Raw genomic sequence first — 26,671 nt, forward strand, 5'->3', positions numbered from 1 at the left:
CTCAACTTTTGGTTGGAAAGCCGGATGGATTCTTACTCTAGGTCATTTTGTTCGACCTAGTAGTTACTCCTTTCTACCATCTGGTTATTCATTTGAGTATCTCAAACAAATTTTTCTGCAACACTTTGTTTTGATATCGTTCAAGAATTGAGCCCTTACAATTGTTGAGTTGTCCTTAGGGCTGCCACCGGTTCAGGAACCGCCGGTTCCGGGCCCGAACCGGCGGTTCAGGTTCAAAAAATTCATGAACCTGAACCGGCCCGCCTAAAATTTGAAGGGCCGGTTTTTGGACCTTGAACCGGCGGTTCAGGGCCGGGCCGAAAACCGGCGGTTCTCGGGCTTTTCCTCTTTTTTTTTTTTTTTTGAAAAATTTTGAAATTACTCAACTTAAATAATATTTTAATTTTAATCAAATGTAGGTTCTCTATTTATAGTGTACTACACATTGTAGAGAATCTTACATTTTTCAATGTGGGATAATTTCAACTTAATGTAGCTTCACTATTTATAGTGTACTACACATTGTAGAGAATCCTACATTTTTCAATATGGGATAATTTCAACTTAATGTAGCTTCCTATTTATAGTGTACTACACATTGTAGAGAATTCTACATTTTTCAATGTGGGATAATTTTAACTTAATGTAGCTTCACTATTTATATTGTACTACACATTGTAAATAATCCTATATTTTTCAATGTGAGATCACTCAACTTAAATTATCTATAGCATATATAGACTTTCATTCTTAATCATTCATTGGTCTTTTTAATTTGTCTAATGGCATGAAGGTATAATGGTTACATTTTTTTATTTGAATTGGGAGATGGGGGAAAATAGATTCAAGGCCTCTTTATTAATATTTTTTAGGCCCTCAATTAATGATTAATTAATTTTTCTATAGAGTGTTCATAAAAGGGAGTCAATAATCAACGATGAAAAGTAATATAAAATTAATCAATTGACTCTCTATTACAAAAAATATATGTTTTCAAATGTTTGATATACTCCCTCCGTCCCGCTATTCATGTCTCGTATTCCTTTTTGGGTTGTCCCACTGAAATTCATAACCAGAAATCAGTTCATGAAATTTTCACTCTTTGTTCATGAAATTTTCTCCAATTTTATTTGATTTGTTTGAATTCGCTTGGTTCGAAATCTGTTTGATTTGGTTGACTGCAGATTTTTGTTCTTGCAAATTTCGCCGACTGTTTTGTTCTTGTTCAGTTTTATTTTAGAATTTTAATTTTTTAGAATCTCAATTTTTCATTTTCAGAATTTTAATTATTTAAGAATTTTTCATTTTCATTGGAATTGTCTAACATTAATAATCCTTTAATCATAAACTTAAACATGTGGACCACACTCCTTATTCACCTAATTTGCTTCTCCTTAATCTCCGTGCCGAAAAGTAATGGGACATGAATAGCGGGACGGAGGGAGTAAGTATATAACTAAGGCACGTTATCAAAGGCATACATATGTCAATTGATGGTGCCAGGTATATTTCTAAGTTATAAGTTATAAGTTATATATTTATAAATTATAAGTTATAAGTTATAATATATTACATGAGAATTGAATTGAAATAAAATAAAGGAAAAATAATTAACACATTGAGAACCAAAAATTCAAATGAATTCATAAAAATAGATATCTTTATTGAATTTATTCTACGTACCAAAAGAATATTACAAGGATACAAATTACATAATCTTTAAAATTGAATAAGTAAACTAACTAATACTAACTAATTGATCCCTAGACCTTATAAGTTATAAGTTACATATTTATAAGTTATATATTTAGAAGTTATAAGTTATTACATGAATATAAGTTATATATTTATAAGTTAGGTTGAGTGATCCCACATTAAAAAATGTAGGATTCTTTATAATGTGTAGTACATTATAGATAGTGAAGCTACATTATCCCACATTGAAAAATGTAGGATTCTCTACCATGTGTAGTACACTATAAATAGTGAAGCTACATTATCCCACATTGAAAAATGTAGGATTTTCTACCATGTGCAGTACACTATAAATAGTGAAACTACATTTAGTTAAAATTATTAGGATTTGAATATAAAATTAAAAAAAAAAAAAAAAAATTGGCCGGGCCCGGCGGTTCAGGGCCGAACCGGCGGGCCGGACCGGCGGTTCAAGGTTGGCAACCCTATGAACCTTAACCGGCCCGGATAACTGGCGGTTCGGCCCTGAACCGGCTCGTTGGTCAACGGTCCGGGCTGGAACCGTTGACCGGTGGGCCGGTTTAGGGTCGAACCGCCGGTTCCGGTCGGCCCTTGGCATCCCTAGTTGTCCTAGTGACCTCTTGTGATCAATAAGGATTTAGATGATTTTCGATTTCATGGAGTTGGGAGTCCAGTGGATGCTGAACTTTAGATTAGGGCGATGGAGAGGATTTTTTATTTCCTCCATTGTAATGCACAAGAACGTTTGTCATGTGTTGCGTTCCAGCTGACTGGGTCTGCAGATTTTTGGTGGGAGGCCAAAAGGAAGGCAATGACTCCACAACAGTTGGCAAATTTGTCTTGGGAAGACTTTAAGACGGAAATATATGATAAGTATATCCCAAAAAGCTACCGCAAGAGAAAGGAAACTGAATTCTACAATCTGAAGCAAAACAATATGTCCGTAACAGAGTATGATCGTGTTTTCTGAGACATGTCCCGCTATGCCCCACAACAGGTGGATACGGATGAAAAGATGTCGGAAAAGTTTCGTTCTGGTCTTAGGCACGAGATAAAAATGGCAATCGCCAGTCACGGTGATCTTACTTACTCTGAGGCGCTCAGCAGAGCTCTGGATGTCGAGGCAGCTATGCCCGAGGATCGCCCAACTCAAACTCAAGCTCAGGGAGCAAATGATCGAGGAAAGAGAAAATGGAAAGGTAACAACAATAACAACATAGGCTACTATAACAGTCAGGATGAGAAGAGGCCTTGGCAGGGAAACATGGTGCCATAAGGGCAAGGACAAGGACAATAGACTCACCCAGGACCCGTTGGAAATAATCAGGGTCAACTCAGGGCACCTTTGTGCCCAAAGTGCTCCAAACAACATCATGGTGTATTTCCGCTGCAAGATACCCTGATTATGCTAATTTTTATTTCAAGTATGATACTCTTTTGTTGGGTAATCCACTTCGACGGGCCTTCCCGAACGAACGTCTTGTATTTGCCCAAGTGATCAGTTATGATCCTAGTGTTATATAAATAAATGTCTCTTTTCATAAAATGATTGATTGATAAGTAAATGCCCCTTTCTTCCCCGCTTCTTAATCCCCTTCCCGAGTCATAACCCCGGTTAAGCCATCCTTAGGGATTGCGGGCTGTGACAAAGCGTCTGATTTGTTCATAATTGACATTTCGACGTGTCACATTAGTTTAATTTGGGTGAAAATTGAATTTGTGTTAAAATTGTTATAATTAATAAATCAATTACTCCATCCGTCCACCAAAGATATGCCACAATTTCATTTTTCGTCCGTCCACAAAAAATATGTCACATCCATTTTTAGTAGTAGAGTCCACGTCATTCCACTCATATTTAAAGTGGGACCCTTACTCCACTACCAACTTCACTCACGTTTTATTAAAATCCGTATCGAAAATAAAGTGACATATCTTTGGTGGATGGAGGGAGTATATTTTTTAACATTAGAAATCTAAGTTTGTGGTAAAAATTAAAATTAATCAATATAATCCATAATTAGTGTATTTATAAGCTATTAACCTTTAAAAAAATCCAAACTTTTACTTCATCTGTCTCATAAGAGTGTATCACATCTTTCATTTTTGTTCGTTCCATAAGAGTGTATTACTTCTATTTTAGGACATAACCTCACTTAATTTTTTAACTATAACCACTCATTTCTACATAACTCCACAATCAATTCAATCATAATCATTCAGTTTCACCCAACATATTATCTATCAATTTTTTCTTCAAACTCGCATCATCTGATATGTGATACACTCTTAAAAGACGTTTAATTTGAGTGATAATGTATGATTAATTAATAAAATAATCAAGTGTTTGATTTGCATGATTAATAACTCGAGCCCACATCTAATCACCTAAATAAATAATTGTTAATCACTCTAAAATTAATTGGATTATTTAATCACCTCTCCAATCTTAATCTTATTTATTACATCAACCCACAACCGGAGTTAATCTATGCACGCACGTTTTTACATTATAACTACCGGTCAAAAAACAGCTGTCAAGTAAATAAAGAATTCTAATAATTGAGCAGACGACTTTGGTTTGTTTGAGTTTCCACACCGCGTTTACTCTTAACACTGCTTGAGTTGAAAGTTGCGCATAATTTGCAGAAATCGAGCTCAGATCTAAACACCTTCCTCCGTTGACTGATTTGTTTTGGTAGAGATGGCAGCATACGCAGCTGTTGTTTCTCTTATGAATAATCTGGAGCAGATCGGGAATCATCCTCGCCTCTCCAGTTGTTTCGACGACAATCAGATCCAATCTCTTGGCGAAAAACTAGCTTTCTTGCTGGAATTCGTAGAGGGCGTCGGAATTGCAAGCGAAGAAGTTAAAGGTTTGGAGAGGCGAATCGCATCAGCTGCTCACGCAGCAGAGGATTTAATTGAATCGCGCGTAGTGGATCTACTTCATGCTGGATTCCAGGAAAATGTTCCAATTTTCTCGATGGATTTGCAGATGATTATGCAAGGTATGAGTCTTATACAGGAAGAAGCTGCTAAGGTTGGAGAGGAGAGGCCATACCAAGTCCAGCAACCCACGCCACCTTCTCGAGCCGGACGTGTTAGTTCTGAGAGGAATCTTATGGTGGGATTTGATGATTTGCTTCCTCAACTTTTGGATCGGCTGACTGGTGGTACATTTAATCGGTATATAATCCCAATTGTTGGTATGTTTGGCTCTGGTAGGACTACGTTAGCTAAAAAATGTTATGAACTTTCTCTCACTAAAGAACATTTCGATGTTCGTGCTTGGGCTAGTGTATCTCAAGATTACAACGTGAGAGGGCTTCTCCTTGAACTTCTTTCTTGCCTAATAGGATCCACCAATAAAGTAGTTCAATCCACTGTAGATGAATTGGGTGAAAGGTTACACAAATATTTAACGGGTAGGAGATACTTAATTATAATAGATGACATGTGGAGTTTGAAATGTTGGGATGAAATAAAATATTTCTTTCCGGACAATAACAATAAGAGTCGAATCATTATCACCACTTGGTCAATAGATGTAGCTTCTCAGTTAAGCTTCTCCTACATTGCGATGAAATTTTTAGATGATAGTACAAGTTGGGACCTATTTTGTCAAAGTGTATTTGGAGATGAAGGTGTTCCTCTTGAATTGGAAGCTATTGGAAAGAAAATTGCTAAATACTGCAAGGGACTCCCTTTAGCAGTTACTTTGGTCGGGGCGTTACTTAGAGAATCATCAATGACGAGAGAATACTGGGAGCATGTTGCACAAAATATTCGTTCAGTGCTGACGAATTATGGATTGCATGCCATATTCATGTTGTCTTATAATGCTTTGCCTGCTTATTTGAAGCCTTGTTTTCTTTACTTGGGAATATTTCCTGCGGACCAGGAGTTTAGTGTTTCCCGGATCATTAAACTTTGGGTTGGTGAGGGATTCCTAAAACCACATGTAGGCCGAACATTAGAAGATGTTGCTGAGGGTTACATGAATGAGCTCATTGATAGGAGCCTCATTGTTGTCTCCACTAGAGGATTAAATGGGAAGCCTAAAAACTGCAAACTTCTTGATCTTGTGAGAGAGTTATGTTTAAGTAATGTTTACAATGAGAAGTTTCTTTCTCTCATGAAGACACGTTGGACTCTGGCAGACATGTATAATGAGCGCCGTTATTCAGCTTTTGACTGTGATAAAGATTCTCAATTCTTTCATGCTATGGAATCATCATTACTAGCCCGCACTCTGATATGTGAAAGTCCAGCTCTGCTGTCATTTAAATCAAGACTGTTGAGAGTAGTGACTGAGGTTTATAGTGATTCACTAGAAACTACTCTTCAACAAGTCAACTTGCGGTTCCTTGCCTTTGAATCTATATGTACCCCGATTGGTTGGATCCGGACTTACGAGCTTCCTTCATCTATATCTCTGCTGTGGAATGTGCAGACGTTAGTAATGGATGGAAACATTGAGGAAGTTGTTGCACCATCTGAAATTTGGGAGATGCCACAACTTAGGCATCTTTGTTTCAACAGGATTCGCCTTCCTGAACCTCCTGCAAGTGATGATGATGATGATCTCCTAGTTCTACGAAACCTACAAACACTCCGAACAGCACTGGATTTCAACTGTAGTGAAGAGGTCTGTAAGAGAATGCCAAACATTAGGAAGCTTGGAATCTTTTATGATGATTTCTCAGGGGAAGGTCAGAATAATTCTTGGTACTGCATCGATCATGTTGGTTACTTTGCCGAGCTGGAATCACTAAGCTGCTGTTTCCATAGAGTGCCAGATCGGGATGATTTGGTGCAGAACCTCAAGTTCCCGATCTCACTCAGGAAGTTGATATTGCAAGACTGTGAGCTTCACTGGGATGACTTGTCAGTCATTGGTTCTCTCCCGAATCTTGAAGTTCTCAAATTGAAATGCCAATCAGTTAGAGGAGCCAAGTGGGAAACTGTTGAAGGGGAGTTCCCTTCTCTGAGGATACTTGAAATTGATTGCTGCTATCTCATTTACTGGTTTTCAGGGGAGTACCACTTTCCTAGGTTGGAGAAACTCGTTCTTCGTAGATTGTACAGGCTGAATGAGATTCCTTCTGAAATAGGATATGCGGGAATACTTGGAAATATTTCTGTGTTTGAATGCAGCATTTCTGCAGCCATTTCAGCAGCTCGAAGAGTGAAGGACTGTGTAATTCGAGTTGGATTCAGAAAAGAGAAGGAAGTGGCGGAATTCAGGGCAAAGCTGGAACTAGAGGGCCTCACAAGCTCTGGTCTTCAAATTGATGAATTGTGATTTTTTGTCATTGCATTCTAGTACCTGATAAAGACATACTTGTTTTATCTTGATTATTTTTCATGTTTAATATCTACTCCCTCCGTCCACGAAAGAACTTCCTATTTTTCTATTTCGGGACGTCCACGAAAAAACTTCCTACTTTTTCCTATTTTGGGACAGTACCCCACCAAAGACAATTCTCACCACTCAAATAACATTAATTAAAACAACACAATAAATTATTAATACTTTTTCACAATTCCCAATACACTTTACAACCTTTTCTCCACTCTCAATACACTATACAATATTTTATTAAAACCCGTGCCACTTCCTCCTAGGAAGTTCTTTCATGGACAGAGGGAGTATTATATTTCATTTTTCAATTAATAATTTGGTCTATTTGATTCTACAACTATAGTAATTTTTTTTTAAATAATACTCAATAAATTAAAAAAAAAAACTCTATAAATTAATAAATTTCTTATGTTTCAATCTTGGTCAATTCAAAAGATCATTAATTGTAAGGGTTAATAATGTTTTATGTTCCGAACTATCAGCATTTTCTATAAAATATCCCGAACTTTCATTTTCTCCTAAAAAGTCCCGAACTTTTAACTTTTTTCTATAAAATGTCCCACTATACAAAATTCGGTAATGGAAAGATAACAAAAAATTCCGAACTTTCAACATTTTCCACCAATGACGGTTCCTAATATGGTTTTTCAACAATGAAGATTTTCAAAATATTTCATCCGCGCGAGATAAGTTATCTTTCTGTCACCAAATTTTGTATTGCGGAATATTTTATGAAAAACGTTGAAAGTTCGGGACTTTTTAATAGAAAATGAAAGTTCGGAATATTTTATGAAAAATGCTGAAAGTTCGGAACATAAAACACTATTAACCCTAATTTTAATTAAGTAAAATTTTTCAGAGAATCCCTTTATGAATAATATAGCTCCTGTTAATATTATGAATTAATACTAGTTGTTAAAATTTACAATTATGAACATTATGATAACTTGTAAAAATATGAATCTATTGCTGAATCATTTTCACCTTGATCATCATTAGAATCTCTAGTAATATCAGTCACAATGAATTGACGATTACATGCATTTATTTAATTTAAATATTATCTTTCATTTTTCTTTACACATTATAAATTAATAAATTAAAAAGGTATTAATTTATCAATAAATTAATAAACTATTAGTTTATCAATATATTAATAAAATGGAAAATAGATTAATTTTTGTGAACGACTTAAAAATGATTATTTTTTGTGGACTTAGAGAGTTTAACAATTAAATTGACAAAATAATTTAATAATAAAAAGCATAAAAATGGAATATTTCATTATAGAGTGAAATATAAAATTGATTGTTGGAGATAAAAATGAAGAAATTCTACATTTTAACTCTACGATGGAGTCAAGTACACTGTATTGTAGACTTCACTCTATTGTAGAGTTATTCAGCCTTGTAGAAAAAGGATAAAATTACAGACGATCAACTTGAAAACTAAGGTCTGAAAGGTCATAAAATTTCATCTTCTCCTTGAACTCCTCAAGCTCCGCCTTCTCCCTAAACCCAATCCGAACTCTAAGGTCGTCGTCACCGTTATCCAACTTCTGTTCCAGTATCCTGAGCGCCGAGATGGCCGCAGAAACGCTGCATTCGACCACACAAACACTTTGCAGCGTTGCTATGTCTGCCATATCAGCAGGGATCTCATCCAGTTTGTACAACCCGCCAAGAACAAGCGTCTCCAGAACTGGGAAACACGAGTCATCCGCATCCCATTTAATCAAGTAACACGAATCAATCTCGAGAAACTTGAGACGGGCGAATCCCTCCTCCACGGGGCACCATTCGTGCCCCCTGACAGCTTGGCACTTCAGTTTGAGAACCTCAAGATGGGGCAGTGCACCAATGATTGTCAAGTCGTCCCAGTGAAGCTCACAGTATTGCAACACCAGCTTCTTGAGTGAGCTCGGGAACTTGAGGCTTTGCAGCAAAACATCATGGTTGGGCACCGTGTGGAAGCAGCACGACAGTGACTCAAGTCTGTCAAAGCTGCAGATGTTGTGGAGACAATGTGAGCTTTCTTGAGTCACTTCAGAGAAATCTTGATAAAAGATTTTCAATTTCCTGATGTTGGGCGTTCTCTTGCAGACCTCCTCGCTGCATTTGAAGTCCAACGCGGTCTTAACTGTCTGTAGGTTTTGCAGACCGCATCCACCTTCACTGGGAGGAGGATCAGGAAGCCAGATTCTATAGAACTCGAGATGCCTGAGGCGCTGCATCTCCCAAATCTCAGATGGCGCGACAACTTTGTCAATGCTTCTGTCAACTATCAGCGTCTGCACATTCCACAGGAGGGAAACAGAGGGGGGGAGCTCGTAGGTTCGGATCCAACCAAATGGTGCGCGGACAGATTCATAGGCGAGTAACCTCAAATTGACTTGCTGGAAAGTGGGAGCTAGAGAGTCACCGTAGGCCTCGACCAACACTCTCATCATTCGAGATTTGAATGGAAGCAGAGCCGGGCTCTGAAAGATCAGAGACCGGGCGAGTGATGTGGATTCCAGAGTGTCAAGAACTCCACCGGGAGAATACTTCCCGTGATTCACAATGCGACGCTCCATGTTCATGTCTCGTGGAGCGTCGTGCACCCTCGTGGTGATGCTGAGGAACTTCTCCTTCTCAACAACCCTTATGCAGATATCTCTCAGGAGATCATGAATTCTACAAGTTTTGAGCTTCCCATTAGACCCTAAACTACAAACCAAAATGAGGTTCCTATCAACAAGATCCTTTATGAAACCTCTAGCAATCTCTTCCAAGTTCAGCTCTTTGTTCGGCTTCAGAAGTCCTTCAGCAATCCAAAGTTTAATGAGTCGGGAAACACGAAACTCGTGATCTTCCGGATATATTCCCAAGTAAAGAAAACATGGCTTTAGACAAGCGGGCAAGTAACTATAACTCAAAGACAATAAGTTCTGGTATTGACTATCCCCAGCAGAATCAAGAGCCGAGCTAATATCTTTTGCTACTATCTCCCAATAACTTCTAGTCATGGAAGATCTCCCAAGAAGCCCCCCAATCACAGCAACTGAAAGAGGCAGCCCCTTGCACCTCCGAACAATCTCCCTTCCAACTCCCTCCAATTCAGAAGGGCAATCTCGTTGCTCGAATGCTTTGTGACAAAACAACTCCCAACTTTTATCCTCACCTAGCAACTGCAGCGCAAGTGCAGAGTCGCTAAACTCTTTCGCCACATCCGATTGCCTGGTAGTCACAATCATCCGACTCTTATTGTAATTATCAGGAAGGAAAAATTGAACCCTCTTCCAAGCATCAATGCTCCATATATCATCCAGCACAACCAAATACTTCCTACCAAACAAAGTTTTATGAAGCTTCTCACTCAATTCATATTCCGTTCTCTCATCCATTTCACGCGTGGATTCTCCTAAACTGGACAGAATTTCGAAGAGAATTTTCCTAACACTGTAATCTTGAGAGACAGTAACCCAACCACGCACATCAAAGCACTGTACAATAGTTGCATTTTCATAAACATTTCTGGCAAGAGTAGTCTTACCGATTCCCCCCATACCGGTGATAGGGATAATTTGTCGCTGGCGTTGGTCGCTTGTAAGCTTATCCATAACTTCTTCCCAATACTCTTCAAATCCTACCATAGTAGTTGACTTTCTAGCTGTGAGAGCTTCGGTCGATGGAGGAGCAGGTGTCGAATACGTTGGCTGCAGATCTTCCGATCTAGTTTCCGCTTTCAGCTTTTCTTCGATGGAATCCATCTCTTGTATTGATTTCTGCAGATCCAGCAACGACGGCGGGGTGTTCTCGGCAGATCCGGCGAGAATATGATCCACAATGTGAGATTCGATGGCATCTTCAGCGGCGTGAGATGCTGAAGCTATTTGGCTCTCCAACTCTCCATGAGATTGAGAAGTGTACTTCTCCACAAAAGCTAGCAAGGAATCGAGCTTTGCGGTTAAAGTTTGAATCTGCTTGTGGAGAAAGCAATGAGAAAGGTGAGGATGATTTTGGATGTTGTCGACGGTGCTGAGAAGAGAAACTAGAGCTGCGTAAGCTGCCATCTTCAACTTGTAATCTTCCTTTCAAGTTTCAGCAATGGCAGTAAATTGATTTTTGTGTTTAGCTAACTCGTAAACTTTCTTTCAACTTTCTTCCGAGAGTGAACAGAAGGGTTGGGATCCTCCAAACGGTGACGTATCAAGCAAAAAAAAAAAAATCAATTTTAAGTGCAGCCATAATTATTTATTCCAAATGCATTTGTAAGGTGTAATTCCATCTTTTCATGCTTCATTTAGTTTATTTATTTTCTTATGCTTCACTTTTCTCATAATTAGTTGTCTATATACTCCATTTGTCCCATAATAATATGCTCGTTTGTTGATGACACAAATTTTAATAAATATTAAATGAGTGTATTATGAAGAAGGAATCCACTTTTATTAGAGAAATTACAAAAATAAAGTACACATTTTTATAGGACATTCCAAAATAACAAAAAATGCATAGTCTTATGAGCCGAATAGAGTATTTGATGAAATTTTAAGTACTAAAGCTTATCTATCTCACAAATTATGATATTTTTCGAACATACAAGTATATATTTATTTTATAGGATAAAATAAACTCTTAAAGACCACTCGAACCTATAATTTTTTATCTTAAACTATTATCAAACAACACATGCACACACATAAATCTATATCTATTTCTAATATTTTTTACAATGGTTTGAACAGGTTATTCATGCATTATAAGTTGTTTATTTGTAGGTTTATATTGTATTGTTGATTTATACTAATTTATTCGTTATTTTCCTTTTGCACGGTAAATTTGAATAAATTAATATCTGTCATATGATTTAAATATGTAATGTTCGAAATTCATTCTCACTGGATATTTTTTGTTTATTTAATACTTTATTCGTTCCATAAAAACATGTATAATATGGGACGGTACGAGTCTTAAGAAATCCTGTAAGGTGTAGTGTAAGTGGAGAAATAATCTCATATTGATTGTGATATTTAGTGGGAGAATGATTGTGATATTTAGTGGGATAATTATTACTATAAATGGCCTATGCATATTTTTATGGAACAAACGAAAAAAGAAAACTATGCACATTTTTATGGGACGGATGTAGTAGTTGGAAAAAAAAAAGTTCACATCTTTCTTGTAATAATAATATTATCCTTAATTGGAAAGAAACTTATGTCTTCTTTATTTTTATTTTTTAATAATAAATTTATAATTAAAGAGAAACATAATCCTAGAAAACAATTGTCATTATATTTGCGAAGTAGAGGAAACTGTGTGTTCATTGTTAGGTATTTTCGGAGATTTATTATAGTCGACATATTTTAAAGGACTTTCAAAATCCATAGACAAAACTAAGGGGCTGTTAGGGGTGTAAGTGAGTCGAGCTAGCTCGCGAGCTACTCGGGATCGGCTCGAAAATTACTCGAAATCGACTCGATGTTAGTCGAGTCGAGCTCGAGCTCGAGCTACTCGAATTGGTACCGAGCTCGAGTTTGAGTTTCGTGATACTCGACTCGTTAGGCTCGCGAGCCTAATCGAGCTCAAGCAATTATTATATAATATATTATATATTGGGCCAAAATTAAATATATTTAAAATATACAAAATGGCCCAAACCCTAAGCCCATTATAACAAAATCTGAATTTGAATTACACATTTGAATTTGAAACCCTAAATCCTAAGCTATCAGCCGATTCAGCCGCCCCAAGTTCCCAACCCCAATCGGCCAATCCCCAATCTCTCATCTCTCTCTATCTCTCGCCTGAATCTAACCGGCGACGCGCACGAGACAGCAGCAGTAGCAGAGCAGCACGGAGCCGCTAGCCCGCCGCCTTTAGCTCTCATTTCCCCAATCTCTCATCTCTCTCTCGACTGAATCTGACCGGCGACGGTGACGCGGCACCCCGGCGCGCACACGACAGCAGCAACACCAGAGCAGCACGGAGCCGCCGGCGCGCGCGACAGCAGCAGTGCAGCACAGAGCCGCCGTGCCGCCACCTTTGGCTCTCATTTTCCTAGCCCGGCGGCCGGCGCGAGAGCAACAACATCTACCAGCACCAACTGCCCTTTCCCAGCCCGGCGCGACTGCTCTCCTTCCACTGCACTACTGCTCTCCTTTTCCCAACCCCGCGCAACTGCTCTCCACAATCGAGCTTAATCGAGTCGAGCTCGAGCTCGCAAATATGGCATCGAGTCGAGCTCGAGCTCAAAAAAATCAAGCTCGGCCGAGTCGAGCTCGAGCTCGAGCTTCATGAAAGTAGCCGAGTTCGAGCCTGAGCAGAGCAATACTCGACTCGACTCGGCTCATTTACACCCCTAGGGGCTGTATTCGTTGTGGAATTTGATGGATTTCTATGGATTTTAAAAGTCTGGGTGTATTCGTTCAAAACTTTTAAAAGTCCATATAAATTTGGGTGTATTCGTTCCAGACTTTTTAAAATCCATACAAAAAAAGATGCTGAGTTTATTTATATAATATATAAAAGAGGAGTTTTCTCTCTCCATCTTTTCTCTATATTTTTTCTCTCCCTTCTCCTATCAATTTTTTACTATTTTGTTCTCTTTTTTTATTTATAATTTTAATTCTTTTCTAAACATCGTCAAATTTATTTTATGAAAAAACATTCAATGTTATATTTTGCACTTTATACATAATTGAAAATTGCATTTATAAATTTAAACCATATTTTACATTTGTTATATTTTGTTTCTGTTTAATATTTATATTTATTTATTTATTTAAACATATCGTTTAATTCAATTTTGTCGTGCATCGCACGGATGGACGTACTAGTTTTTTTTTATTATACAGAAGTATTATTATTACAATAATGATATTTGAACACCAGGTGTACGTTACACCTGGCAAAAAACCGGTTTTTTACTTGGTTAGAGTGTGGGCCGGTTTTATGGATTTAGTATATTTACTGATTTATCCTTGATTTATTCTATCCATTTTCTTTCTTTTTTTTCTACCATTTTATCTACATTTTTTCGGCCATTTAGTTTCCATTGTTTTCGGTTAATTAGTTTGATTCCTTACGTGTTTTTTAAGCCTTTGTTTGTTTATTTTTATGTTTTTATTTTGGGAAATTTTATAATTTATATAATTCGATTTTTTTTTAATTTTTATTCGGTTTTGATTTTGATTTATTTGTTTTTAAATTTAATCATTGATTTGTTACCAATAATTTAGTGTTTCTTGTTATAATAATTCTAGGTTTGTTTCTAGCTATTTTTTTTTTCTAAATTAATATTATTATTTTTTTCAAAAATTATTTCTCCTAAATTTTGTGTTTATTTGTTTTTTATTAATTTGTTTCAACTAATTTTGTGTTTCTCCTTAAAATAATACTAGATTTGTTTTTGGATATTATTTTTTAATTTTTTCGAAAATTAGATTTTTTTTATAAGATAAAAATAATATTATTTATTCTTATCTAATATAAAATTATGTTATTATTTCGGATATTTATATTGCTAAAATTTTGTTATTTTTATTTGTTTCCACTAATTTGTTTCCTATTATTAATTAATTAATTAAATTTTAGGATTTGTTAGGATTTGTTTTAATTAGTTGAAATTATATAACAATATACTTGAAGACCATATATTATAATATAATATTAAAGTCGAAATAATTAAACTCAACATTCATCAAATTTAATTATATAATTGAAATATTATTTAAGTTGGAATAAAAAATAATATAATTATTATAAAAAATTTAATCGATAAGAATTAGTGATTTTGAAAGAAAAGAAAAAAAAAAGCAATACGTGAGGAGGTTGCGCGGTAAACTTTATAACATACACTTGAAGACAAAGTAGTATGTTATAGTATTATAATTGATACAATAACAAAAAAAATTGACTACCATAGTGTGAATAGCAAAATTCAAATAGTTAATCTAAAAAAATCATATACTTGAATAATAATTTAGTATGAAACGCGATATAATAATAATAATAAATAATTATGGATAGCGCAATAAAGTTGAATTAATTAATTGAAATAAATTAGTTAATTTGAAAATTAAAAATTAAATAAAATCAATCATGAGTCATGAAAAAAATGAGCTTATATGTCTTGCTTAATCGTAAAAAAAAAAAAAAAAAATGAACCATGATTGTGTGAGTAAGGAAGTCAAAATAACTAAACTCAATGCAAACAAGTTTAATTGATAGTTGAAATTAATTAGTGAATTTGTAATAAAAAAGAATGAATCATATGATGGGATTTTGCTCGAAAAAAGTATATAACATATACTTTATTAAAATCCATATAATAATAAGAAAATAAAATGCTATAGGGTGAGTAATGAGAAAAAATTAAATTAGATGAATCATATGCAGGGATTTTGATCGTAAACCTAATTTAAATTAATTTTTATTAAAAAGAGAAAGAGAAAAAACGAACCAAGAACCCTTGAGTGCACAAACAACAAACTAAGGGCCGAGCCTCATTAAAACCCTTTTTAAGGCAAACCTGGTCGGAAAATCCTTAAAAGGGAAAAAGAGTACTCGTCTAAACAAGGAGCTGTGTGGGAACGGAAGTGAGACAACTTCAGAGATTCCGGCCGAACCATCACCCCTAAGCAGCTCGGTTCCCGAACACATCAAAGCAAACCAACAAAGGAGAACAAGCAAAGAACAAGCAAAAACACAACCAACCAAAAAGGAACCAAAATGAAAACCAGAAATAGCACGACACCAGCCACAACTAGCGAAGCTAAAAGGAAAATCAGCAGACCAAGAAAAACCATGTAAACGGAAGAAGTAGGAACCATCCCAACACCAACAGACAACCGAAACCCCAACGAAGCAACCGCACCTGTCGCGAGAAGCATCCAACCTATTCGAAACAAACACTAACACCTTAAAGCACCATTCTAACAAAGCTATGGGTAGAAAAATCACGAGCCACCGCATGTTTAATATCGTCAATCGCATAAGGCCACCATCCCTCTTGTCTATCATCATTGGCCATTATGTCCGCGGGGTGATTTCCTTCCCGAAAGATGTGAGTAACAATCAAAGAAAAACCATGAAGACGACGAAGAACCTGCTTCCAGGAAGCTAAGAAACGCCAGGGAACATTCGTGGAGCGATTCTCCAACAACCGCACCACATACATCGAATCGGACTCAACCCAAAGATGAAGCCAGCCACGATCATGAGCAATATTAATAGCAGTAATAACCGCGAGAAGCTCAGCTTCAAAAGCAAACCCACTACCACCCTTGATGTGAAAACAGCCACGGACATAAGCAAAATTATCCCTAAAAACTCCTCCCGCGGCAATACGACCAGGAGCCCCTTTAGCAGAGCCATCGGTGTTGACCTTAATCCAATGAGTCACCGGAGGCCACCAATAAACCTCCACCATGCGAGGGGGAGGAGCAGCTCGACTGCCAATTCCAAGACTTCTAACAATCACGTAGTCAGTCCAATTATTCTTGATGGTACCAAGCCGTGAAAAATTAGAATCCATCTCTTTAAAATAAGCTTTAACAAAAGTAAGAATCGACCGAGCCTCAAAACGGAGATCATCGAAAACAATCGCATTCCTACAGTCCCATATCTTCCACAGGATCGAAATAATGCCTCCTTTCCAAAAAGCCAAAATTTGGGGGCTGAAGCAAGCATTCCAAGCCAGCACTAAAAAAGTGTGAATATCCAAGCAACTTAACAGATCCGTTTTATGAAACCAGACCAGAAACGTTTCCCAAATGTAACTAATCCGAGGACAGCTCCACATGATATGCTCAATGGTTTCAGCATCCATATAACAAAAGGGACAACCATTAGGAGTGACCATACCTTGTCTAACGAGAGTATCCAAGGTTGGAAGACGCCCATGAAGAATCCTCCAGCATAAGATCGAACGACGAATCGGAATGTACGGTTCCCAAATCCATGTCCCCCATTTCACCATAGTGTAACGATGACAATTCTTGGAGAAGGCTAAAGCCGCCGAGACATCCCCCTTGAGCGAATGCTTCCAATATCTAGAATCTTTTTCCTCGCTCATAGGAATCAATAAAATATCAGCCACCACCTCAGGAAAATAATTCACAAACGAAGGCGAGAAATGCCACAGACCATCGTAGTAGTAATCTTTCACAGAGAAATGGAGAAAATCATGCATGTAGTGAGGAATTTTGAGCTTATCCACCAAAATGTAACCCAGCCAATCATCCTTCCAAAAATAAGTATTAGCACCATTATTGATGCAAGAGTAAGAATCAACCACCAAGGGATCAATCTCCTGTTTCACGCCGAGCCAAATAGTCGAATTAGCAATATTTTGCTTAGCATAGCTGAAGGTCGTGAGGTATCTGGACCTCATAATCCGATGAGCCCAATCATCACCTTTTATCATCTTCCATGCCAGCTTCATCAAAAAAGATTTATTCATTAAGGTAAAAGAACGAATGCCAAGACCACCTTCCTCTTTAGGAGCGCACACCCGTCTCCAACTAACAGAACAACGCGGTTGCTGATCAATGCTGCCCGTCCAAATGAAATTACGACATTTACGGTCAAGCGAATGCAATAACGATTTAGGCCATTTATAAACCATCATCGAATGCACAATCGAACTCTGAATCACAGACCTCACCAAACATAAACGGCCTGCGATAGACAGTTGAAGACCTTTCCACCTTGCAAACTTTTGGACAATTTTATCAAAGATCGGCATGAGATACGAGGCCCGCGGACGACCAACAAATATAGGAACTCCCAAATACGTCATCGGAAGATTCCCCACAGAGAAACCCATGACACGCTGAATAGCCCTTCTCCTATCCGTAGTCACGCCCCTAGCGAAGTAAAGATTTGATTTCTCCTGACTGCAAACCTGACCAGAAATCGAACCATAATAATTCAGAATTTCCTTGATCTTTCGAGCATTACGAACCGTAGCAGTTTTAAAAAGGATAATATCATCAGCATAAAATAAGTGTGTTGGAAAATTAGTGGCCCGGCTGAAACCCATCGGACTAAGGTGTCTCGATTCCACACAACTGCTAATAAGGTGACTCAGGACGTCTTCCGCAATCCCAAATAAAATCGGCGACAACGGATCACCCTGCCTAACCCCACGAGAACAAGAGAAGTACCCCGAAAGTTGACCATTGTAAAGAATGGAGAGCCGGGCAGAGCTAAAAATGATCCAAATCCAATTGACGAACTTCTCATGATATCCATTCGCTCTCAAAACTTGCATAATGAACTCCCAGCGAATGGTGTCAAAAGCCTTACGAATGTCAATTTTGCAAGCCATATTCGAACCCCGATTCGTACGTTGCATCGAGTTGAATCCCTCAGAGCTGAGCATAATGCAATCATGGATGTTGCGACCACTAATGAAACCAAATTGGTTATTAGAGATATGAGTGGACGCAATCCTGCTAAGCCTTGACGCCAAGATTTTGGAAATGATTTTAAAGAAGAAGTTCGACAGAACGATGGGCCTCAAATCAGCAACAGTTGAAACATCCTTCTTCTTTGGGATAAGAATCATTGTACTGGAATTGCAACCAGTAGGTAAATAAGAAGACCGGAAAAAAGTTTGAACAGCACTGACAACATCCGTCTTAATAATTTCCCAGCAAGTCTGAAAGAAGGAACCAGAGAAACCATCAGGTCCAGGGGCACTATTAGCGTCCATTCCAAAGACCTCCGCCGCAATCTCACTCTCCGCAGGTATACTGACCAAAAAATTATTCTGAGCATCCGAAACCGCCAGATCAAAAAGCGCCTCAATCTCCAAAGGGTCAGCGCTCGGGCTTCCATCATCCATGAAAAGAGCCGAGAAGTGCCCGATGATATGTTGCTCAATAATACTCGGATCATAGACATCCACACCATCAATATTCAAGCGAGTAATCAAAGTATTCCTCCGTTTGAATTTTATCATTCTGTGAAAGAAAGTCGTATTTCTATCCCCATCTTGCAACCACGAGGCACGGCTTTTCTGTTGAAGAAGATTATTTTTTCTAGAAAGCGCAACATTAAGCTCAGCTTGCAAACGAATCTCCTCATCGAAGAGCTCATCAGTATATCCAGTTTCAGAAATCTGGTTCTGGGTGACCGCCAAATGATTCTGAAATAGACCAATCGAATTATCTACGTTGCCAAAAACATCTTTATTCCAGACCTTAATATCATAACGCAGCCTCTTGAGTTTCAACATAACACACAGAATAGGGCAGCTAGTGTTAACAGCAACCGTCCACGAATTCTTCACCATATCTAAGAACGAAGGATGAAGGGTCCACATATTCAGAAATCTGAAGTGTCTTATGCCAGATGGAGTAACCTGACGGCACTGCAGAACTAACGGAGAATGATCAGAGGTGAGCCTCGGAAGCGCCGTGGTAACAATCGAATCGCATAAATCAGCAAAACCCTTGGAAAAAAATGCTCTATCAAGGATAGATTCAACATGACGAGGAAAAAACCGACGTCCAGACCAGGTAAAGCGAATCCCTTCAGTCGGAGATTCAATGAATTGAGAATCATCAATGAAAGCGCAGAAGTCCAAGCATGAGCTTCTTGAAGGGGACCTAGAACTGATCCTCTCATTAGAGCCTTTGACTGCATTAAAATCACCAATAAAGACAGTATTACCTGACGTGAAATGTAGAAGATCATGCCAAAGTTGACGGCGGAGGATCTGGTCATTGGCTCCGTGTATAATAGCTACACGGAAGTTGAAAGTTTGCCAAATACAATCAACGATCACAGATTGGTCAGAGGAAAAAACCATGGTTGCAATCACATCAGGATGAGCAAGAACCCAAATGTTCGAACTTTTAGATGCTCGACAATTTTGATGAATAGGCACCATATTTAAAGAATTCCAGTAGCTCTGCCTCACCTTACGAAACGCCTTCTTAGGTTCAATCAAACCCAAGATAATAGGAGAAAATGAGCTACAGTGCTCCTTAAGTAACCGCTTGGATTCGTCCGTCAAACCACGGACATTCCAGGCGATGATATTCATGAAGATTGATTGAAATGGGCGGAGGAGCCTCCGCATCTTTCCACCTCAGCCGACCAGCTTTCACGGGCGACATTCTCCATCGCCTGAATACAGTCTTTCTTGCTATTGTCAATAACAAAAGCTTCCGGATTATTGCCAGCATCTCCAGCTTTTCGAAGACGATGTTTAATACTCTCCTCTGCCTGTTTTGAGATTTGTTCCGCTGCACGATCTGCGAGCTATTTTTTTGAAGGCCTACCGCGCCGCTTAGCTGCCATACCCGAAGTAATTGGTTCCTTAGCCAATGCCAGAATTTGTTCCAATCTCTGAGCCTTCATAGCATTCTCAAAAGCAACCGCATCAGTTGGTTGCTGTCGGGAATGAATTTCCTCACTTATAACATCCGCTTCAATTGTTTCCTCCTCTTCTGAACTTTCAGAAACATAAACTTCAAGCGGCCTATCGTACACCGATGTCTCCACAATGTTGGTGATAGCGTCCAACATATCCGGCCCTCTGATATCCTCATTATTCCTCAACTGAAATCTAACATTCTCACCACTGATTCTGTTCTTAGCATTTTCCTCCTGCTCCAACAGATGAGGCGAAGAGCCTCGATGCGAAGGCTGCGCAACCTTCTGAGGTGTAGATCTTGGTTCATTGTCCTCACCGGAACCTTGCTGCTGTATGCGCGCGGCAGTTATCTGCTCAGCCTCCAAGATTTGTAACCCAGTTTCTTCACCTCTCAGGTTTTCCAACACAGCAAAAGTGTTTCCAATCGTAGTCCCCGAGCACTGCTTATCTTTAACCGAATGTTGCTGAATCTGTTGATCGCCGACAGGTTGATTTCTATGCTCATGCAAGGCGGCTTCATGTTCGTTGTTCGTAGTCTGAATATGCTGAATTTCTTGCCATTGTTTTCCCCTTGGCTGTTGCGTGGCAATCTTGACGTGAGTAGTTGTCTCGTCAGTTTCCTTTTGAATAGCTTTGAAACATCTATCAGGAGAGTGTCCTGTTATTTTGCACCTGTTGCAGTAAAGTGGGAGCTTTTCATAAGTGAACTCAATATAAAAAGCGAAATCTCCTTCATCAAAAAGAAGAGTAGTAGGAAGAGGTTTAGACATATCTAACTCGACCAAGACCCTCGCAAACTGTCCAAAATCCTTCTTCACTGAAGCTGCATCGATTCTAATGGGATGCCCAATATATCTCGCAACTCCAGCCAGCACTTCCGCGTGCCAATATTCTATCGGCAAATAGTGTATTCTCACCCACACATTAGCCAACGAAGAATGCTCCTTGAAGGGATCGAAATTCCTTGACCATTCCCTGAGTCGAAGATGACCATTAAAAAGTTCCCAAGTGTTTTTAACCTTGGCACAGGTTTTGTCCGCCTCACTTTGAAAAACCAAAGTGTAGTAGCCTTTTCCAAGGGGAATAAGTTGCCAAGAAGAAGCAATTCCCCATAAATCATTCAACTCCTTTTTTAACATCATTGCCGGCTTCGGTTTTTCACCTTTACGAAGCAAAAGTCTTCCTGTCAAAGCATATTGAAACTCCGAAACTTGTTTGATAAGAAGATCTTTGGGCATTTTGAAACAGAACTGATCACCCTCCTTCATGGGACATAGTGCATGAAATTTATGAGCAGCTACGTCAGAGCGTCGTTGCCCTCTGTTAGAAGCCATCTCCGCATAGGATTTGTGGGCATCAATCTTCTCTCCCATATCAGTAACTTGTTGACGAACCGAATTCGTGGGAATAGTTGTCGAAGAGAAAGCCTCCGCCCCATTAGGGTTAGGATTGGGATTCCCTTGTGCTTGCGTAAGGGAAGTACCATCCGGAACCACAAGCGTACGTTGAGGTCCCTTTGAGCCATGAGAGAAGACCATCATTCCAGACTGTTCGTTGGCGTTGTTCAAAGACAAATTCAGATTAGCAGAAGTAGCAGGCGAAACCAAACTAGGGTGTTTCCTTGGGGAAGAAACATGACGAGCATTCGGGTTAAAATTGTTAGAAACGAGTGGAAGGTTCAGGCCCCCTTTGCCCGACATGATTCAGCAAGAGATGACGCCGGAATGCGAAAAAGAAACCACAAAGCTTTCACTGGCATTTCATCAAACACCTTATAGGCAAACACAAAAAAATCCAGAAATTGATTTCACCTACCAGAGTAGCATCGATCCAGGCGAGCAGCAGCTCCAGCGGCTTGTGGCAGCTGCACGTCGGCGTGGAGCTCAGGCGTCGAGCTCGAGCGCCGCTGCTGCTGGGACGACCGGACGAGCGAGCCCTGCTGCCGAGCTGCTGCGTCTGGGAGTGGGTCTGCCGCCTGCTGGTGGGCAGCTGCGCCGGCGCCGGTACCGTGGGGACAAAGGTCTGGAAGCGGTAAGCTTCACCGGCCGGTCGCGAGAGAGTCCGAACTCTGATGCGAGAACAAATTCAAAAAAAATTAATGTTCATGCTACAGTATATGAATTAATAAAACAAGTGGTATGAATTAACCATTTTGATCGTAAACCTATATAGCATATGCTTTATTTGAATATAATATAAACAAGTATTGTAATCGATGTGGTAATATCAAAATGAACCACAATTGTCTGAGTAACGAAGTCAAAATTATTATATTCAATGAAATCAAATTTAATTGATTAGTTGAAATTATATAACAATATACTAATTTTACCTCATTTTATTATATTCAATGAAATATATTCAAATAAAGTATATGTTATATAGTTTTTCGAGCAAAATCCCATTGTATGATTCACTTGAATTAAATTTTTTTTTCCATTGCTCACACTATAGTAGTTCATTTTCTTACTATTAATTATATCGCTTTTAATAAAGTATATGTTATATAGCTTTCCGAGAAAAACCCCATAATATGATTTGTTTTTTATTAAAACTTCACTAATTTAATTCAATTAATTAATTCAACTTCATTTCATTGAGTACAATTATTTCGACTTCATTATTTACACTATAGTAGCTCATTTTTTTTTTATTATAAAATCGACTTCAATACTATATTATAATACATTGTCTACAAGTATATGTTATATAGTTTTATAACGAATAGTTGAATCGACTTGTAATACATAGTTTTGCGAGTGAAATACATTCATATCAACCATTCCACTTCATTTTATTATATTTTTCCTCAAAATCACTAATTTAATTTAAAATAATTAATAAATATTTATTTTATAACGAATAGTTGAATTGACTTGTAATACATAGTTTTGCGAGTGAAATACATTCATATCAACCATTCCACTTCATTTTATTATATTTTTCCTCAAAATCACTAATTTAATTTAAATTAATTAATAAATATTTATTTTATAACGAATAGTTGAATCGACTTGTAATACATAGTCTTGCGAGTGAAATACATTCATATCAACCATTCCACCTCATTTTATTATATTTTCCCTCAAAATCACTAATTTAATTTAAATTAATTAATAAATATTTATTTTATAACGAATAATTGAATCGACTTGTTAAACATAGTTTTGGGAGCGAAATATATTCATATGAACCATTTCACCTCATTTTATTACATTTATCCTCAAATTCACTAATTTAATTTAAAATAATTAATAAATATTTATTTTATAACGAATAGTTGAATCGACTTGTAATACATAGTCTTGCGAGTGAAATACATTCATATCAACCATTCCACCTCATTTTATTATATTTTTCCTCAAAATCACTAATTTAATTTAAAATAATTAATAAATATTTATTTTATAACGAATAGTTGAATCGACTTGTAATACATAGTCTTGCGAGTGAAATACATTCATATCAACCATTCCACCTCATTTTATTATATTTTTCCTCAAAATCACTAATTTAATTTAAAATAATTAATAAATATTTATTTTATAACGAATAGTTGAATCGACTTGTAATACATAGTTTTGCGAGTGAAATACATTCATATCAACCATTCCACTTCATTTTATTATATTTTTCCTCAAAATCACTAATTTAATTTAAAATAATTAATAAATATTTATTTTATAACGAATAGTTGAATTGACTTGTAATACATAGTTTTGCGAGTGAAATACATTCATATCAACCATTCCACTTCATTTTATTATATTTTTCCTCAAAATCACTAATTTAATTTAAAATAATTAATAAATATTTATTTTATAACGAATAGTTGAATTGACTTGTAATACATAGTTTTGCGAGTGAAATACATTCATATCAACCATTCCACTTCATTTTATTATATTTTTCCTCAAAATCACTAATTTAATTTAAATTAATTAATAAATATTTATTTTATAATGAATAGTTGAATCGACTTGTAATACATAGTCTTGCGAGTGAAATACATTCATATCAACCATTCCACCTCATTTTATTATATTTTTCCTCAAAATCACTAATTTAATTTAAAATAATTAATAAATATTTATTTTATAACGAATAGTTGAATCGACTTGTAATACATAGTTTTGCGAGTGAAATACATTCATATCAACCATTCCACTTCATTTTATTATATTTTTCCTCAAAATCACTAATTTAATTTAAAATAATTAATAAATATTTATTTTATAACGAATAGTTGAATTGACTTGTAATACATAGTTTTGCGAGTGAAATACATTCATATCAACCATTCCACCTCATTTTATTATATTTTGCCTCAAAATCACTAATTTAATTTAAATTAATTAATAAATATTTATTTTATAACGAATAATTGAATTGACTTGTTAAACATAGTTTTGGGAGCGAAATATATTCATATGAACCATTTCACCTCATTTTATTACATTTATCCTCAAATTCACTAATTTAATTTAAAATAATTAATAAATATTTATTTTATAACGAATAGTTGAATCGACTTGTAATACATAGTCTTGCGAGTGAAATACATTCATATCAACCATTTCACCTCATTTTATTATATTTTTCCTCAAAATCACTAATTTAATTTAAAATAATTAATAAATATTTATTTTATAACGAATAATTGAATCAACTTGTTAAACATAGTTTTGGGAGCGAAATATATTCATATGAACCATTTCACCTCATTTTATTACGTTTATCCTCAAATTCACTAATTTAACTTAAATTAATTAATAAACTTTTATTTTATAACGAATAACTGAATTGAATCGACTTCGTTACATAGTCTTGCGAGCGAAATATATTCATATGAACCATATGAACCATTTCACCTCATTGTATTATAAATTCAAATACATACATATTTTTTCATTCAAGTCTATGTTAAATAATCTTGCGAGCGAAATACATTCGTATCAATCATTTTTTTTTCTCATATTCACTAATTTACTTCAATTAATTAATACTTTATTATAAGAGTTGAAATAATATAATGAATATGTTATTTAAATTATTCACTCGATGTCCAATCGCATGAATCATTTTATTATGAATTCTAACTAAAGACTTATGTTGTTATTATTAAATTGAGGTTTATTATAAAAGAAAAAGAAAAAAAATCCCTTGAGAGCACAAAACGCAGACTAAGGGCACGAAACTCGAAAAGAGATCGTTAAGCTACGAAACCTGAAGACACTAGCAATCCCATAAATCAGGATAGTCGTCCATCTCATCTGACCAACGTCTATGTACTATATTATTCATTGCCCTCATGCTATCACTATTGCTACAATCAAGTACAAAGTCCCTCGGCTTGTAGCCCATTTCCCCTGCATTCCTGAGACGACCTTTTATGCTACCTTCCGGAACCGCTTGTATCGGCTCCCTTCCCATGCCCTTTCCCGTGCCCTTTGGGCGGCCACGTCCCCGCTTGGTCGTTTTGTCCGAGAGCATTTTCATCCCCTGACTAGCCTGCTCTTCTAACTGACTAATGCGACTAGCAATATTGTCCGGGCCAAGAGCGGACAAATCCTTGTTACCTTCATGCGAAACACCCCCTCTTTTGTCCAAAGTTGGGTCACGTTCGCGAGCAACAACTGTGTCGTCAATAATCGGGCTGTTCAAACCCGCGCCATCTGGAGCCTCAATCTCCAAAGTTTCCTCCACATCCGAGTCCTCCTCGTTAATGACCAAGTCACTATCTTTAATAATCACATCTTTATCCCCCTGAATCGGAACCAAGTCTTTTTCCAACAAATTCGGCCCAAATAAATGAACCCCGAAAGACGTTCCAGAAATAGGATCAACACCCATATCCAAAACAGTCTGGGCATTATTCTCTAAGTCAAGAGCCTGAAATGCGTTCCGCGTCTCAACAGCCTCTTTCTCAAGAACCGGAACAGCAATCTGTTTTGTTACCGCCTGTTCGGTAACCTTTGACCAAGCCACAGATCTTGGCGCTGAAGAATTACGGTGCCTAACATCACCGGCCCCTCGAGTAAAATCATCATCTATCTCAGGCCCTGCTACCACAATTTCCCCAACCTCATTGTCCTCCAAAACTCGAAATCTGTTAGCATCATCATCCATGCTAACAACATTATTGTCCCTAGCCTTGGCCTGCCATGACGGCTTTTTCGACACAGAAACTCCAGGATGAGTAGCATCCTT

The 26,671-nt window shown here is 37.1% G+C and overlaps 2 protein-coding genes across 2 annotated transcripts; one reads left to right on the forward strand and one right to left on the reverse strand.

Annotated features, from left to right (window-relative positions):
• Positions 1 to 4,420: 4,420 nt before the first annotated feature.
• On the forward strand, positions 4,421 to 7,024 carry LOC130998767 (putative late blight resistance protein homolog R1B-16). Its single transcript, XM_057924173.1, has one exon. The coding sequence runs from the start codon at positions 4,421 to 4,423 to the stop codon at positions 7,022 to 7,024; it is 2,604 nt and encodes an 867-aa protein (XP_057780156.1).
• A 1,486-nt stretch (positions 7,025 to 8,510) lies between these two features.
• On the reverse strand, positions 8,511 to 11,138 carry LOC130998768 (putative late blight resistance protein homolog R1B-14). The gene has a single exon (XM_057924174.1). The coding sequence runs from the start codon at positions 11,136 to 11,138 to the stop codon at positions 8,511 to 8,513; it is 2,628 nt and encodes an 875-aa protein (XP_057780157.1).
• Between the last annotated feature and the right edge of the window lie 15,533 nt (positions 11,139 to 26,671).

This window comes from Salvia miltiorrhiza, chromosome 8 (genome assembly GCF_028751815.1).
Source record: "Salvia miltiorrhiza cultivar Shanhuang (shh) chromosome 8, IMPLAD_Smil_shh, whole genome shotgun sequence".
Classification (NCBI taxonomy): Eukaryota; Viridiplantae; Streptophyta; class Magnoliopsida; order Lamiales; family Lamiaceae; genus Salvia; species Salvia miltiorrhiza.